We start from the raw sequence: 15,180 nt of genomic DNA on the forward strand, positions 1-15,180 counted from the left end.
CTGGCCATCAAAGTAAAGACCAGCTTTACCTAAAGGATTTTGTCATTTGGGGTTTGATTGTATCTTTTACTGTTTTCCCCCCCATCCTGCCCCCACCATTTTCAACCAAGAGATCCAGGCTTTTCTCTGTTGGGGGGAGGGGTGAATTAGTCTGATTCCAAATTCATTTCCAGAGTGGATGGATGGATGGCACTGTACAGTAATGTTGATTTTGCTGGATGTCCAGGCTCGACTGTCTTCACTGCACGAAAGAGAACCCAGCCCAGCTCCCTAGGTGGAGGTTAACAGATCTGTCTGAGACACCTTCAAGTGGCCGTGTGTCAGCGCCTCTCTTTTTCCCTCCTCCTTCCCTCCTCAGGACTGGTTCACTTCACAGGGCCAAGAGGTTGTTTCTGTCCTTCAGCAGTTTCCCAGTTGAGCAGGTTTCATGTCCTTCAGATCTTTCACAATAACTTGCTTCTAAGACAGTCCTCCCTTCTCTCTGAGGGCCTCTCAACCTCTCCCCTCAGGCTTTTCTTCCGAATTTCTGTGTTTTCTCTTGAGAAAGATAGTTTAAGCTCCTTTCCAGAAAATCTTTAAAAGCCATCTTTCACATTCCTGGGACGAGACTGTGTCTGACCAGAAATTTGGACAAACTGATTCAACCACTGTCCATCTAAGGCCTCTCACTCTGACAAAGGCGGCAAGTTTCAGATGCCTTCTGGAAAGCCTTGGGCTCTCACCCCAGCACACGCCTCCACACACATGCACCACGTTCCTGGTGAGACAACTTGCCAGAGGTACACAGTCAGGCCAACTCCAGACTCTACACTTTCCAGGGAGCCACATTGTTATTTCTTAATTTCAGTAGAGTGGCTGGCATGGGCATCTTGTCTTAGTTCTGCTGGCAGGTTTGACTCTCAGCATCACAGCAGGGATGTAAGTGCAGAGAGAAAGATGATGCTGCAAGCCTGAGCTGTCCCTTTAATCCTGTCAGACTCTTCCTCTCCTGGTGAATCCTGGGACTTGGTTGTGGGGATGGAGGGTCAGGAATATCCCCCAGGGAAGAGGCAGAGAGAGAGAGAGCATGATGGATATGAGCACAGCTCAGGTTATTACTCTGTGACTTATTGTTGCGCCAGAATCTTAATTGAAGGTCCCTAAAATATTTTAGCATCCACCATATTGGTGACACTGTAGGCCAGGCGAATGTCAGGCAGTAATTTGGTGCTTGCCACTTGGCTCACCGTGAATGGTGGATGTGTCCTGCTCTCCAGCTGACTGGGTGCCAGGGTGTTCCAGCAGCAGAGGAGTGCAGGGAGAGGAGTTCAGTGCGGACACACATACTTGTGATTATGGTCATTCACGTAAACATCAGTGTCTGAACCAGATTATGTGTCTGGATGTGAGTGAGTGAGTGAAAATCGCTCAGGCATGTCTGACTCTTTGCAACCCCATGAACTGTAGCCTGCCAGGCTCTTCTGTCCATGGCATTCTCCAAGCAAGAATACTGGAGTGGGTAGCCATTCCCTTCTCAAGGGGATCGTCCCAACCTGGGGCTCGAACCTCGGTCTCCTGCATTGCAGGCGGGTTCTTTACTGTCTGAGCCACTAGGGAAGCCCATGCATCTGGATAGATTCTAACAAAAAGAGAAAGGTTGTTTGATTTTTTAAAATGTTTCCCATTATTTTTGTTTATTCCTTATCCTTATTGTTGTTCAGTCACTAAATCCTGTCCAACTCTGTGACTCCATGAACTGCAGTACACGAGGCTTCCCTGTCCTTCACTATCTCCTAGCGTTTGCTTAAACTCATGTCCATTGAGTTGGTGATGCCATCCAACCATCTCATCCTCTGTGGCCCCCTTCTCCTCTCACCCTCAGTCTTTCCCAGCATCAGGGTCTTTTCCAATGAGTTGGCTGTTCACATCAGGTAGCCAAAGTATTCGAGCTTCAGCTTTAGAATTGGTCTTTTCAGTGACTTATTCATAAACAAGATCTGTTTACTACCCGCTACTAAGTAATTGCAGTCATCTCAACAGTTGAGTTCATCTTAATTACACAGCATTTATATCTGGATAGCCAGTGAGATATATCGACCTTTCATTTTTAGGATGGGTTTAGGTTTAAGGTTAGATTAGCCTGTGGTACAACAGATGTTCCTCTCTTTGGAAGAAGATGACCAGCAAGTGACTTTCATATGGCTGAGCTTTAGGGGAAGAATTCCACCTGCAGCAGGACTCTCAGACAAAACTGCACGGTCACAAATACCCTACCGAAAATGTTTCTTAGTCACTAACTTACAAACAGAATAATAAGAGTAGCACTTTACCTTGACATACCTGTTGAAGTATTTTCAGCTTCTCATTTCACTTGATTATTTCAATATTTATATTCATCTAGGAACCCAATTAGATATTTTCATGAATTGAGTTGCAGAAAACTATGATTCCTTTGACATAAGTTTAGGTGTCACCCTGAAGGTTCAAATCCATTCTACTGGCTCCTCAAGAGAGCTTCAATATTTCTAGAATATGGCCTCTCAGCATCATGTTACTGTATGTGTATGTTGGGAGGGTGTAACGATACCCTGGACACTGAACTGTGTCCAGAGCTTTTAGGATCATCCACAAAATACAAGATTGCAAGCTGATCTTTTTGGGGTGTGGAGGAAGCATATAATAGGTTCCAAAATCAGATGCACTGTTTTTGCTCATTTATGCAGTCATCATTTTTTTATTGTTGTAAAATATGAAATGTTTAGTGCATTTTGAGGGTAAAAGTAATAACAAGACTAAGACCCCAAAGAAATATGAAAAGATATTTTTTTAAATAAGACTATAATAGATGTTCTGGCAAGAACATCCTCAGAGGACAAAAACATTGGTCTGATCTGCAGAACTAGATAGACAAACAGAAGAGCAGAAAGGCAGTGTGAGATATATATATATATATATATATATATAGTTGATTAAGAAACTAGATAGACAGTTTCTAAATGTGTAGTTGATTAAGAAACTAGAAAGACAGACAGAAAGGCAATGTGCTATATAGAGAGTTTATTAAGAAGAGGCCATATATGTAAGAGCTTGGTCTCTACCCTCCAGCTGACCTGAATTCAAATCATTCCTCTGTTACCAATTGTATGACTTTGGGCAAGTTCCTTAATCTTTCTGACTTTGCTAACCTGTAAAACCCCTGGGTTGGGAAGATCCCCTGGAGAAGGGCATGGCAACCCAGTCCAGTATTCTTGCCTGGAGAAACCCATGGACAGAGGAGCCTGGTGGGCTACAGTCCATAGGGTGTAAAGAGTCAGACACAACTGAAGTGACCTAGCATGCAACCTGTAAAATAAGGATGATTGTACCATCTACCTGAAAGGATTAAGTAAAATAATGTGCAAAAAGTCTTTAGAACAGCACATAGAAACTATTCTACTCGTGTTGGACATTACTATTCTTAAAACATCTAAAACTAACATTGTAGGATTTGTGTGAATTTTGACTCATTTTTGTGTTGCTGATAATGATTCATTTTTTACTTTTGTACAGCAAGAGATTTTCATATCCCTTGACTTTTCCACACAACCCTGGAGGAGGCTAGGACAAGTATTGTTAGTGCCAATATGCAGATGAGGAAATGGAAATCCATCCAGGAACTGATTTGCCCATGAGCACTCAAGTCTCACCAAGTTCCAAAGCTCAGTACTCTTCCAGTTTTAGAGATAGTCTTGCTTGCCGCTGTTTCCAACTTCACTGAGTAAACAAACATGGCTTTCAGAGTATTGTCAGCCACAAATATCATTCTCACCATACAAGATTTATTTATTGTTAGATTTTGATAGACATAGTATGGCTGAAGAACTGCAATCAAGTTTTATTTTCAGTTCAGTTCAGTTCAGTCGCTTAGTCGTGTCCTACTCTTTGCAACCCCATGAATCGCAGCACGCCAGGCCTCCCTGTCCATCACCAACTCCCGGAGTTCACTCAGACTCACGTCCATCGAGTCAGTGATGCCATCCAGACATCTCATTCTCTGTCATCCCCTTTTCCTCCTGCCCTCAATCCCTCCTAGCATCAGAGTCTTCTCCAATGAATCAACTCTTCGCATGAGGTGGCCAAAGTACTGGAGTTTCAGCTTTAGCATCATTCCTTCCAAAGAAATCCCAGGGCTAATCTCCTTCAGAATGGACTGGTTGGATCTCCTTGCAGTCCAAGGGACTCTCAAGAGTCTTCTCCAACACCACAGTTCACAAGCACTTCCCTCTTAATTAAGTTAAACGTTGCTTTCTGCCCCTGCTATCTCATTTACACTAATTAGTGGCTTAGCTTTAGGGCCAAGACTTCTGATTGGTGCCCTACAGATGAATGCGTTTCTGAGAAGGGTTTTCCCCTCCCTGGTGGTGCCCCTCATGCTGAGGAGCCTCGGCCACCCCCAAGAAATGTGTAGGTAGGAAATTATACAGCCTCTCTTCTTACTACCAACCCAGAGTGGCAGGACTGCCACCCAGAGGGGTGGCAAAAAGCAGAAGGGGACAGACAGGTGGTAGAACTGACCCTGTGTTCTCAAGGTAACAGCCTCCCTGCAACCCTTGTTTTTCATTTTCAAAGACAGTAGCTACTTAAAGCTTTCTCAGCTAATCATTAGAACAATCAGTATCCATCACAGATGGTCTTATGTTCAACAGGAATAACATTATCAGAAATACAGTTTGAAACATAAGATATATTCATCTGTAAAACATAATGAAAATTTCAAGTTGATAGCAAAGTCTTGCCAACCTGAAGCTGTTTTGTGTGTGTGTGTGTTTTGTTTTTAAGAAAATGATATTCCATTGTGTTCCATTCTCTATCATGGCTCTGTCTTCCAAGTTAACTTTTTAAAGAGCTTTGGAAATTTTTCTGAGTCTTGAGACAATCGTGACCAAACATGACTGTTATTTTCTTAATTAGAACCTTTCGCAAAGCTATTGGTTGTGAACTGGAAGTGAGACTTTGAAAATGTTTCTCTTTGCAGTACTGCGTTTTTCCTAGCATTTCTATCATGATGTAGTCAGAGGAAAGAATCCAATTCTTCTTATCTGTGTCACTAACACAGCTCTAAAAGATAGAAGCAAAATATATAAACAATGAAATTGTGTTTGCTACTTTTCTTTGCATGTATATTATTGTCATAAACTCATTCTAAGAGAAATTTAAATTTTAAAAATTCAAATATAATATTTTCAAAGAGCAATAGCTTGATGTACATAGAATATATGGCTTCCAACAGATTTTTACATTCATATATTTGTAACAGCAAAGTCAAATTTATATGCATGGAGTCAACCATTAAAATGTCCCTAACACTAGAGTCTGTTATTTGTACTGCACCACCCTTTTTCTTTACCTACTGTTTTCTTCAGTTTCCACCTACTAATATGTTACACAATAATATTTTTATAAATATTTTGAACATTATTATTGTGGCAAAAGTTTATAAGAAAATACTCAATATGTCAATATCTTATAATCCACTTTTTTTGGTTTATGGTTTGGCTCTTTTTATTATAATTTATTTAATATAATAAATATATATTTTATATTTATTATATAATAAATATTTGCATTTAATATAATAAATTCAAATTTATTGTAATTTGAATTTATATTGGAAGGAATTAATGGAGTTTTGCAACCACAAATCTCACATGTTCTTAGAAAGTTCTTCAAAATAAATATGGACTTCTCTGAGTATAGTACGATGAAACTTTTTCTAAGGTTATTTTTAATTGAATAACAAAAATATCTGTATCACATAAATGCATGTGATAGTTTTATAGTTACTTGGTTAAAAACTTATAGTGCTATCAAAAGCTACGTTTAAAAAGGGGAGGGGGGAAGACCTGAGAGACATTTCACTAAAAACAGTATAAAGAGAGCCCTAAAACATATGAGAAATGTGAAATTCATCTAAAATTAGAAAAATTCAGATTAAAACAAAACTGAGAAAAAGCCAGAAAAGCTCACATTATTTTTTGTGTGATTATTCTCTGGTGGCTCAAACAGTAAAGAATCTACCTGCAATGCAGGAGACCTGGATTGATCCCTGGATCAGGAAGATCCCCTGGAGAGGGGAATGGCAGCCCACTCCAGTATTCTTCCCTGCAGAATTCCATAGACAGAGGAGCCTGGTGGGCTACAGGCCAGGGGTCACAAAGAGTCAGACACAATCGAGTGACTAACACATGCACATAATGAGAATACTAAAAATAAGATATACCTTCTAAGCAAAATGTCAAGTCTATAATACAGTGTTGTAGGTACTGTGCTGGGAGTGGACCTCTAGGATGTGTTCACCTTATAAAATGGAATCTCTGTACCACCACCACCACGCTTTCCTTTTACACCTTTTCCTGTTAGTCCACTCTCTGAAATGACCATTCCACTCTCTGCTTCTATGAAATTGACTATTTTAGATTTCTCATATAAATCATAAAGTATGATTATGTAAAGTATTTGTCCTTCTTGGTCTGGCTTATTTTACTTGTTCTCCAGGTTCAATCATGTTGCTACAAATGGCACAATTGCCTTCTTTTCTTCAGGTGAAAATTATTTTATTGTGTGTACATATCATATTTTGTTTTCCAGTCACTCATTTGTGGGCTTTTGTTATTGTTGTTCAGTCACTAAGTCGTGTCCAACTCTCTGTGACCCCATGGACCTCAGCACCCCAGGCTTCCCTGTCCTTCACCATCTCCTGGAGTTTGTTCAAACTCATGTCCATTGAGTCAGTGATGCCATCCAACCATCTCATCCTCTGTCACCCCCTTCTGCTCCTGACTTCCATCTTTCCCAGCATCAGGGGCTTTTCTGATGAGTCCGCTCTTCATATCAGGTGGCCAAAGTATTGGAGCTTCAACTTCAGTGTCAGTCCTTCCATTGGATACTCAGGATTGATTTCTTTTAGGATTGACTGGTTTCATCTCCCTGCAGTCCAGTGGACTCTCAAAGAGTCTTCTCCAGCACCACAATTTGAATGTAAAATTTATTCAGTGCTCAGCTTTCTTTATGGTCCAACTCTTGCATCCATGCACAACTACTGGAAAAAACATAGCTTTGACTATACAGACCTTTGTCAGCAAAGTGATGGCTCGCTTCTGTGTCTTGCATGCATGTTCAGTCACTTCAGTTGTGTCCAACTCTTTTCAGCCCTAAGGACTGTAGCCCACCAGGCTGCTCTGTCCATGGGGATTCTCCAGGCAAGAATACCAGAGTGAGTTGCCATGCCCTCTGTGTCTTAGCTACTGTGAATAATATTGCATTGACTGTGGCAGTATAAATACCTCTTTGAGATTCTTATTTCAATTCCTTTAGAAATATACCCAGAGATGGGATTGATGGGTCATATGAGAGTTCTAGTTTTAATTTTTGAAGGAACTTTCATACTGTTTTCCATAGTGGCTGCACCAATTTATACTTCTATCAACAGTGTACAAGGGTTCTCTTTCCTCTACAACCTCAAAAAAACTTATCTTTTGCTTTTGTGAATAATAGCCACTAATATCTCATTCTGGTTTTGATTTGCATTTGAAAATCAAATGATGATTAGTGATGTTGAGAACATTTTCATATACCTGTTGACCATTTGTTGGTCTTCTTTGGAAAAATGTCCATTTGGTCCTATGTCCATCTTTTAGTCATGTTATTTATTTTTTGTTTTGTTTTGTTTTTGCTCTGAGTTGTAGGAGTGTATTATATATTTTAGCCCTTTATCCTGCATATGGCCTACAAATATTTCCTCTCATTCCCTTGTTGATTGTTTTCTTTGCTGTTCATTAAGTTTTTAGTTTGATGATTTGCTTGTTTTTGCTTATGTTGCCTGTGCTTTTGGGGTCATATCTGAGAAACCATTGCCAAGGCAAGGCTAAGAAGCTTTTTCTCTGTGTTTTCTCCCAGGAGTTTCATAGTTTCATGTCTTAAGTTTAAGTATTTAATGCTTTTTGAGTTGATTTTTGTATATGGTCCAAAACAATAGTCCAGTTTGATTATTTTGCTTGTGAATATCCAGTTTTCCTGGCACTGTTTATTGAAGGGACTTTCCTCATTTTATATTCCTCAAGAATATAACCTTTTAGAAGGTTAGTTGATCATATATGTGTGGGTTCGTTTCTGGGATCAGTATTCTGTGTCATTGGTCTGGGTGTCTGTATTGATGTCAGTGCAAGATTGATTTAATTACCACAGCTTAGTAATATACCTATTTTGATATCAGAAATTGGGGTGTCTTCAGCTTTGTTCTTAAGATTATTTTAGCTATCTGAGGTCATTTGTGATTCCATATGAGTTTTAGAATTTTTTTTCCTATTCCTGTAAAAAAAAGTTCAATGGAATTTTGATAGGTTTTGTGTTGAAACAGTAGATTGTTTGGGGTAATATGGGCATTTTAACAATATAAACTCTTCCAATCCATGACACTGGATAGTTTTCATTTATTTGCAACTACTTTAGTTTCTTTCATCAGTGTTTTATAATTTGTAGTTTACAAATCTTTTACCTGTTTGGTTAGGTTTATTTCTAGGAATTTTCACTCTGTTGTTTCTTAATTTCTAATTTGTTTTTCAGATTGTTATTAGTGGGTACAGAAATGCACATGATTTTTGTATGTTGATTTTTATATCCCACATGTGTGCATGCATGCTCATTTGCTCAGTCATGTTTGAGTCTTTGCAACCCTATGGACTATAGCACACCAGGCTTCTCAGTCCATGGGATATTTCAGGCAAGAATATTAGAGTGGGTTGCCATGCCCTCCTCCAGGGTGTCTTTCCAGTATATATTCATAATTATGCTAGTTTTCTGGCGAATTGACCCTTTCCCATTAGGTAATGACCTTTTTTGTTTCTTGTGGTAATTGTTAACATATGTAAGTATAGCCACTCCTGGTCACTTTTAACTATCATTTGCATGGAATATTTTTTTCTACCCCTTCAATTTCAGCCTATATGTGTCCTTAAATTTAAAGTGAGTTTCTCACAGGCAGCAGTCTTATTGTTGTATCTTGTGGTTTTATCCACAAGCCACTGTGTCTTTTGATTGAAGAGTTTAACACATTTACATTTTTTTTTAATTTTTTATTTTTACTTTATTTTACTTTACAATACTGTATTGGTTTTGCCATACATTGACATGAATCCACCACGGGTGTACATGAGTTCCCAAACGTTTACATTTAAAATTATTGATAGATAAGACTTACCTTTCAGCTGAACTTCAGATCTTTTCACCATCTGTTTTAAACTTTTAACTCACAGTCACATACAAAACCCTGCAGTTTTACTTCCTGAATACACTTTATGTTATTGGTGTCAAATTTTACCTCTTCTGTACTAATATATATCCCTTAATAAATTTTTGTGGTTATGAAAGTGAAAGAGAAGCCGCTCTTTGCAACCCCATGGACTGTAGCCTACCAAGCTCCTCTGTCCATGGGATTTGCCAGGCAATAGTACTGGAGTGGATTGCCATTTCCTTTTATTATTAATACTTGCCTCTTTTGGATTTTATAGTACAGTTTAAAGTTATTTATGCACCAGCATTACAGTATTATTTGTCTATATATTTACCCTTACAAGTGATATTTACACTTTCATACATATTTATGTTAGATTTAGCATCCTTTGTTTCAACTTGGAGAATTTTCTTTCACACTTTCCTACAAGGCAGGTTTAGTGGTGATGAACTCGCTAAGTCTGGGAAAGTCTTTATCTTGCCTTCATTGTTAAAGGACTGTTTTGCTGTGTATGGTATTCTTGGTTAGCAGTTTTTCTTTAGCATTTTGGATATATCTTACTACTCCCTCCAAACCTCCAGGGTTTCTGCTGAGAAATCTCATAATATTAGCCTTATTTTTTTTATATGATGAGTCATTTTTCTCTTGCTGCTTTCAAAATCCTCTCTTTATCTTTAATTTTTAACATTTTGTAATTATAATATGTCTCCCTATAAGTCAGCCCAGCTTGGATCTTTTGGGCTTCATCAGTTTGTATGTCCACTTCCCCAAATTTGGGAAGTTTTCAGTCATTATTTCCTTAAACAAGTTTTCTGTCTGTTTTTGTCTCTGGGACTCTAATAATACATATCAGATTGGTTCACTTGAAGATGTACCACAAATATCATAGGCTTTCTTCAGTCTTTTTTGTTCTTTTTTTTTTCATTCCTCTGACTAGATAATTTCAAATTATTTGTTTTCAAGTTCATTGCTTCACTCTTCTGCTTGATTAAGTCTGCTGTTGAAGCTACCCTTTAAACTTTTTGGTTATTGTATTCTTCAGCTCCAGATTAATAATTGGTTCCTTTTTATTGTTCTCTTTGTTGAACTTCTCATTTTTTCTTAAATTATTTTCCTGATTTCATTTAGTTATCTGTTTGGTTTTTCCTCTCTCTCTTGTAGCTCACTGAAGTGCTTTGAAACAGTTTTTGAACTTTTTTAGGAACTTTATAGGTCTCCATTTCTTTGAAATTGGCTATGGGAGCTTTATTCTGTTCTTTTGTTTGGTGTCCTGTTTCTAGATTCCTCATATTTCTTGTAGTCTTGCATTATTGTTGTGCATTTGAAGAAACTGTCACTTCCTCCTTTTCTTTCTCTCCAGACTGACTTTAGCAAGGGAAGTCCCTCACCAGTCTGCCTAGCCAGATATTTTAGGTAGTCTGGTTGGTCAGATCCATAGGTGGGCTGGTTGGTGGGCCTGCTTCCAGTTTCCATGGACAGGTCGCATTATTTTTGAGAACTTCCTAAAAAGTAAATATTCTTTTCACCCATCTAAACAGCAGAGAGTTTCTAGGTCCTATCTAGTGGGACCTAATTTACACTGGAGGGACAGGAAATTGCTCTCTCTGAATGTGTGTTTTGATTTTAGACTCTTGATTCATAAAAAAGTACTACAAGTAAAATGTAGTTTTTTAAATGTGAAATAATTTTATGGATATATATTTAAATAGTAAGCAAATTTTGTATTGATAAATATGAAATCTAATATATAGTTAAAATATAAAATGACATTTTATTTCTAAAAATACATCAATTTAAAACATTTGAAAAATATGTAAAACAAAAATTCCTGCTATGTCTTACTTTATTGATAACTACTATGAATATTTTGGTGTATTTATCTCAATTCTTTTTCTCTATGACTAGAAATATTAAAATATTTGGTATCATATTCTACAATAATGTTCTACAATTTCACTTGAATCACATTTTTACAGTATTTGTATATGTTTCTAACAAGTAATCAGGTTTACATTATTTCTTTATTTGTTTACAGGCATTTGCCTGGTGGCCTGATTTATTGGCAGAGCATGCAGAGAAATTTTGGGCTTTATTCACAGTAGATATGGATACAGCGCTTGAAGCACAACCACAAGACTCCTGGGACAGTTTTCCTCTTTTCCAACTGCTTAATAATTTCCTCAGAAATGACGGTAAGCATTTGCATTTCTTTTAGTGTGTTAAATGAGGAAGAGGAGAGAACTTTGTGTGTGTGAGTGCGTATTTACAGAGTTCTAGCACTCACTCAACAACAATCGACCCAGGTAACATATTTGCTCATTCCCCAGGTATATCTGGCTGGGGTCCACGGGAGACCAGCAACACTCTCATATTGTTCCACTGGCCCCCAAAGTTGCTGTTATGCCTACCCTCCTGCCTTCAGGAGTACTGATAACACAGGGACCTTCTCACTGTACCTTGTGAATCAGAAATCTTCAAAGATCAATATTTCTAAAGTACCTGAGAATGCTAACATCCCTGAAATACATTCTAGAAACTTATTATTCTAGATGTCCTGCCATATCAAGGCTTCTGCTTATCCACAGTGTGCTAATGTTTACAGAACAGATTTGGTTCTACAGATGATAGTAATGTTACCCTGTGGTATGGCTTGTTCTCTCTCATTTAGAAATTAAAGAGAATATAAAGGTTCTCTACTGAGACATCTTTTTCCAGTGCAGTAATAACTTGTATCATGATTCTTGTCCGTGGTCTTCTAGCAGATTGTATAGACACAGGTTTTCATCTGAATTTTTGAAGGTGTTTCTTAGCATATAGTTTCCTGTGGGCCTTTCCTATGATGATTTTTTTAGATGCAGACACAGAGAACAGACTTGTGGACACAGGAGGGCAAGGAGAGGGTGGGAAGAATTGAGAGAGTAGCATTGATATACATACACCACTAAGTGTAAAATAGATAGCTAGTGGGAAGCTGCTCTATAGCACAAGGAGCTCAGCTTGGTGCTTGTGATGACCTACAGGGGTAGGAGGGAGGCTCAACAGGCAGGTTGTATATGTATACATATTATCTGATTCACTTTTCTGTACAGCAGAAACTAATACGATGTTACAAAGCAATTATACTCCAATTAGAAATTTTAATTTTTTTTTTTTTTCGTTCAACTTAAGTTTGGTTTCTACTGACAGCCTTTGCTTCAACATTTGTAATGGTCTTGGGGTCACTAATTCCCTATTCTAGAACATTCCTCTCACTGTAAGGCAGGTTGAACTCTGTGTCCTCCTAACCTCTGGTTCTGACTTATTCTGTTAGGTCAGTGGAATGTCCTTCTTTTGTTGCATATGTTCTTTCTCCAGCCATTATTCCCAGTCATTTAACTCTTAGCATTTTCATGCCCATTACCATTCTTATCAGCTTCCTCTCAAAAGACCTCACTCCATTTTTCAGTATTGCTCTGGAGTGTGGTGCCTAGTAGAACGCAGTGCCCACAACATGACCTGAGTAGCCCAGGCCCCAGGAAAAGCTGCCCATCTTCTGCCTTGTCTTCCTGCAGCCCATGACTGCCCTCTCTGTCCCAGGAACTTAGTCACACTGGTGATACAGTTCACACTTGCTGTCTCTGAAAACTCCAGATCTTTTTCCTTCTCTCTTTCCAGGATACCACTACTCTGTATTTCTAGGTTTAAACTTAAATAGTTGTTTGGACTTTTATCCTATTTTTTAATTACTCTGTTGATTTTGTTCATCACTCTAGTCCATCATTTCTTACCTTCCTTTGATTATTCATCCCTCTGAGTCTATGCTAAAACTATAGCTCTTTTATTGGGAAAAAAACATCTACATAGATATGAAATTGTGTGTAATATTGGACTCCCCATGGACATCTGTATTTTGGATATCAGGGTAAGAACCTTTGTTTTAGTAACTGGGGCATCATGTGGTAGTAATTAATAACATGGGCTTTAGTGCCAAACAGATTCACGTCTGTCTCTGCTAGTTGCTACCTGACCTTTGACAATCGCTTATTAAAGTCAAAGAACTAAGCTACAATTCCTACTTCAGTTTCAGCAACAATGTCTGCTCTTAGGAGTTGCTACACCCACAGTTATCCAAATGTGAATCATTTATTCTGCAAATTGTCTTCAGCCAGTTTTTAAGTTCTAATTTAGTTTCCTTCTGCCAGCTAGCAGACTTCAAATGACCTTCTTCTTTCCCAGTCTCTTATCATTTTTTTCTGCTAAGAAATTACAAGTCAGGCTTAATATTGTCTTATGATAAATATATAGCAAAAAACCTGCTGCCAGAAATGAATGTATTATACATTAAGTCCCTAAATGAAAATAAATAAGTATAGGATTATTTCTAACATTGCTTTTTTCCACTTGTGTGAAAATTCAAGAATCAACCATATTAAAATTTATTAGAGGGTTATTTTAAGATGAAAGTACTTATTAATGCTCACAGTAAAGATAATTTAACTTATTCAATATATTGCAATTTATTTATAGAGAAAACAAAATATGTTGTAGATTTCTTAGAAATTTTCTTGGGGAACCTCTACTATAATGCCAATAAATTAACATCTTTTAAATTTTATTTTTAAGATCTCTTAACATGTCCAAAAACAAAACACTAAAAAAGAGAAAAATTGATTTTTAAAAGAGAAATGTGATTTTTAACCAAATGTTTAATTCAAAAGAATGTCATATCCCTCTCCTGTTTAAACCATTTATATAATATTGGCTACTATCAAATGCATAACATAGTGTGTTTTGTCATTTTTGTACATGTTACTTAATCACACAGAAGCACTTAGTAATGATCTCTTTTGAGTGCTGTCCGTTTGGGGGGCAAGTCTAGATCTAGGTTTGATTTTGCAGTGATTAACATATTTTAGAAAGCATCAATTATTTCAGAGAAAAACAGCTCCTTTGTGTAGTCAGGTAGATAGAAAAGTTCCCCTGTGCCATAATTTCCTTTTGGTATTGGGAAAACGATGTGGTCTGGGGAATTGAAATAGAACACAGTAACTTTCAACTCAAACTCACAAGTTATCATCCAAAGCCAAGACCGCTTAGTATTAATATCTCACACGACTGAAGCGACTTAGCAGCAGCAGCAACTGCTAAGACAAATTTTTTTGCTTGTAGTATAGTAATGAATATTATAATAATGAAGATTACTGTTAATAATTATGTGTTTGTTTTATTAGGTTCCTGAAATGTTCAGATGGTCGTTTAGTGAATTCAGTTCAAATGTTAAATGTCAACCTAAAGCTGCCCCCAAATTGTCCTTTTGGAAAGCTTATGCGAAAACATAAAATTTCTACCCTTTTACCACCACATCCCCAAAGAAAAATTCTTGTATCACTGCCATGGTATGACAGTTTTTACCATATTGACCCAATTAGAGTTATAGTCCAAATTCTAATTAATTTCAACCTTAACTAGTCAGGGGTAAAATAGGAACAGATTGCTCTGAACTGTCCAGTCTTATTAGGTGAGATAATTTGTTGAACAGCAGTGCTTGCTGTTACCCCAGAGAAGGCAATGGCACCCCACTCCAGTACTCTTGCCTGGAAAAATCCCATGGACGGAGGAGCCTGGTAGGCTGTGGTGCATGGGGTCGCTAAGAGTCAGACACGACTGAGTGACTTCACTTTCCCTTTTCACTTTCATGCCTTGGAGAAAGAAATGGCAACCCACTCCAGCGTTCTTGCCTGGAGAATCCCAGGGATGGCGGAGCCTGGTAGGCTGCCGTCTACGGGGTCGCACAGAGTTGGACACGACTGAAGCAAATTAGCAGCAGCAGCAGCAGCAGCAGCAGCTGTTACCCCACACGTAGCATACCACTAATTATACAGAAATTTTAAATGGTTGTGATTTATTATTAATGATGTCACATACTTATGTCTGCTTTTCCAAAATAAAAATTA

General features: G+C 37.9%; 1 protein-coding gene across 19 annotated transcripts in view; it reads left to right on the plus strand.

The window, feature by feature from the left end:
• The window catches only part of CADPS2 (calcium dependent secretion activator 2), a 569,431-nt gene that overhangs the window by 467,152 nt on the left and 87,099 nt on the right, over positions 1–15,180 (plus strand). For all 19 annotated transcript variants that reach the window (XM_018046978.1, XM_013963420.2, XM_013963421.2 and 16 more), the window contains one exon: positions 11,283–11,439. In XM_018046978.1, the coding sequence (XP_017902467.1) occupies positions 11,283–11,439 (157 nt within the window). The remainder of the gene's footprint in view (positions 1–11,282; positions 11,440–15,180) is intronic.

This window comes from Capra hircus, chromosome 4, assembly GCF_001704415.2.
Source record: "Capra hircus breed San Clemente chromosome 4, ASM170441v1, whole genome shotgun sequence".
Taxonomy (NCBI): domain Eukaryota; kingdom Metazoa; phylum Chordata; class Mammalia; order Artiodactyla; family Bovidae; genus Capra; species Capra hircus.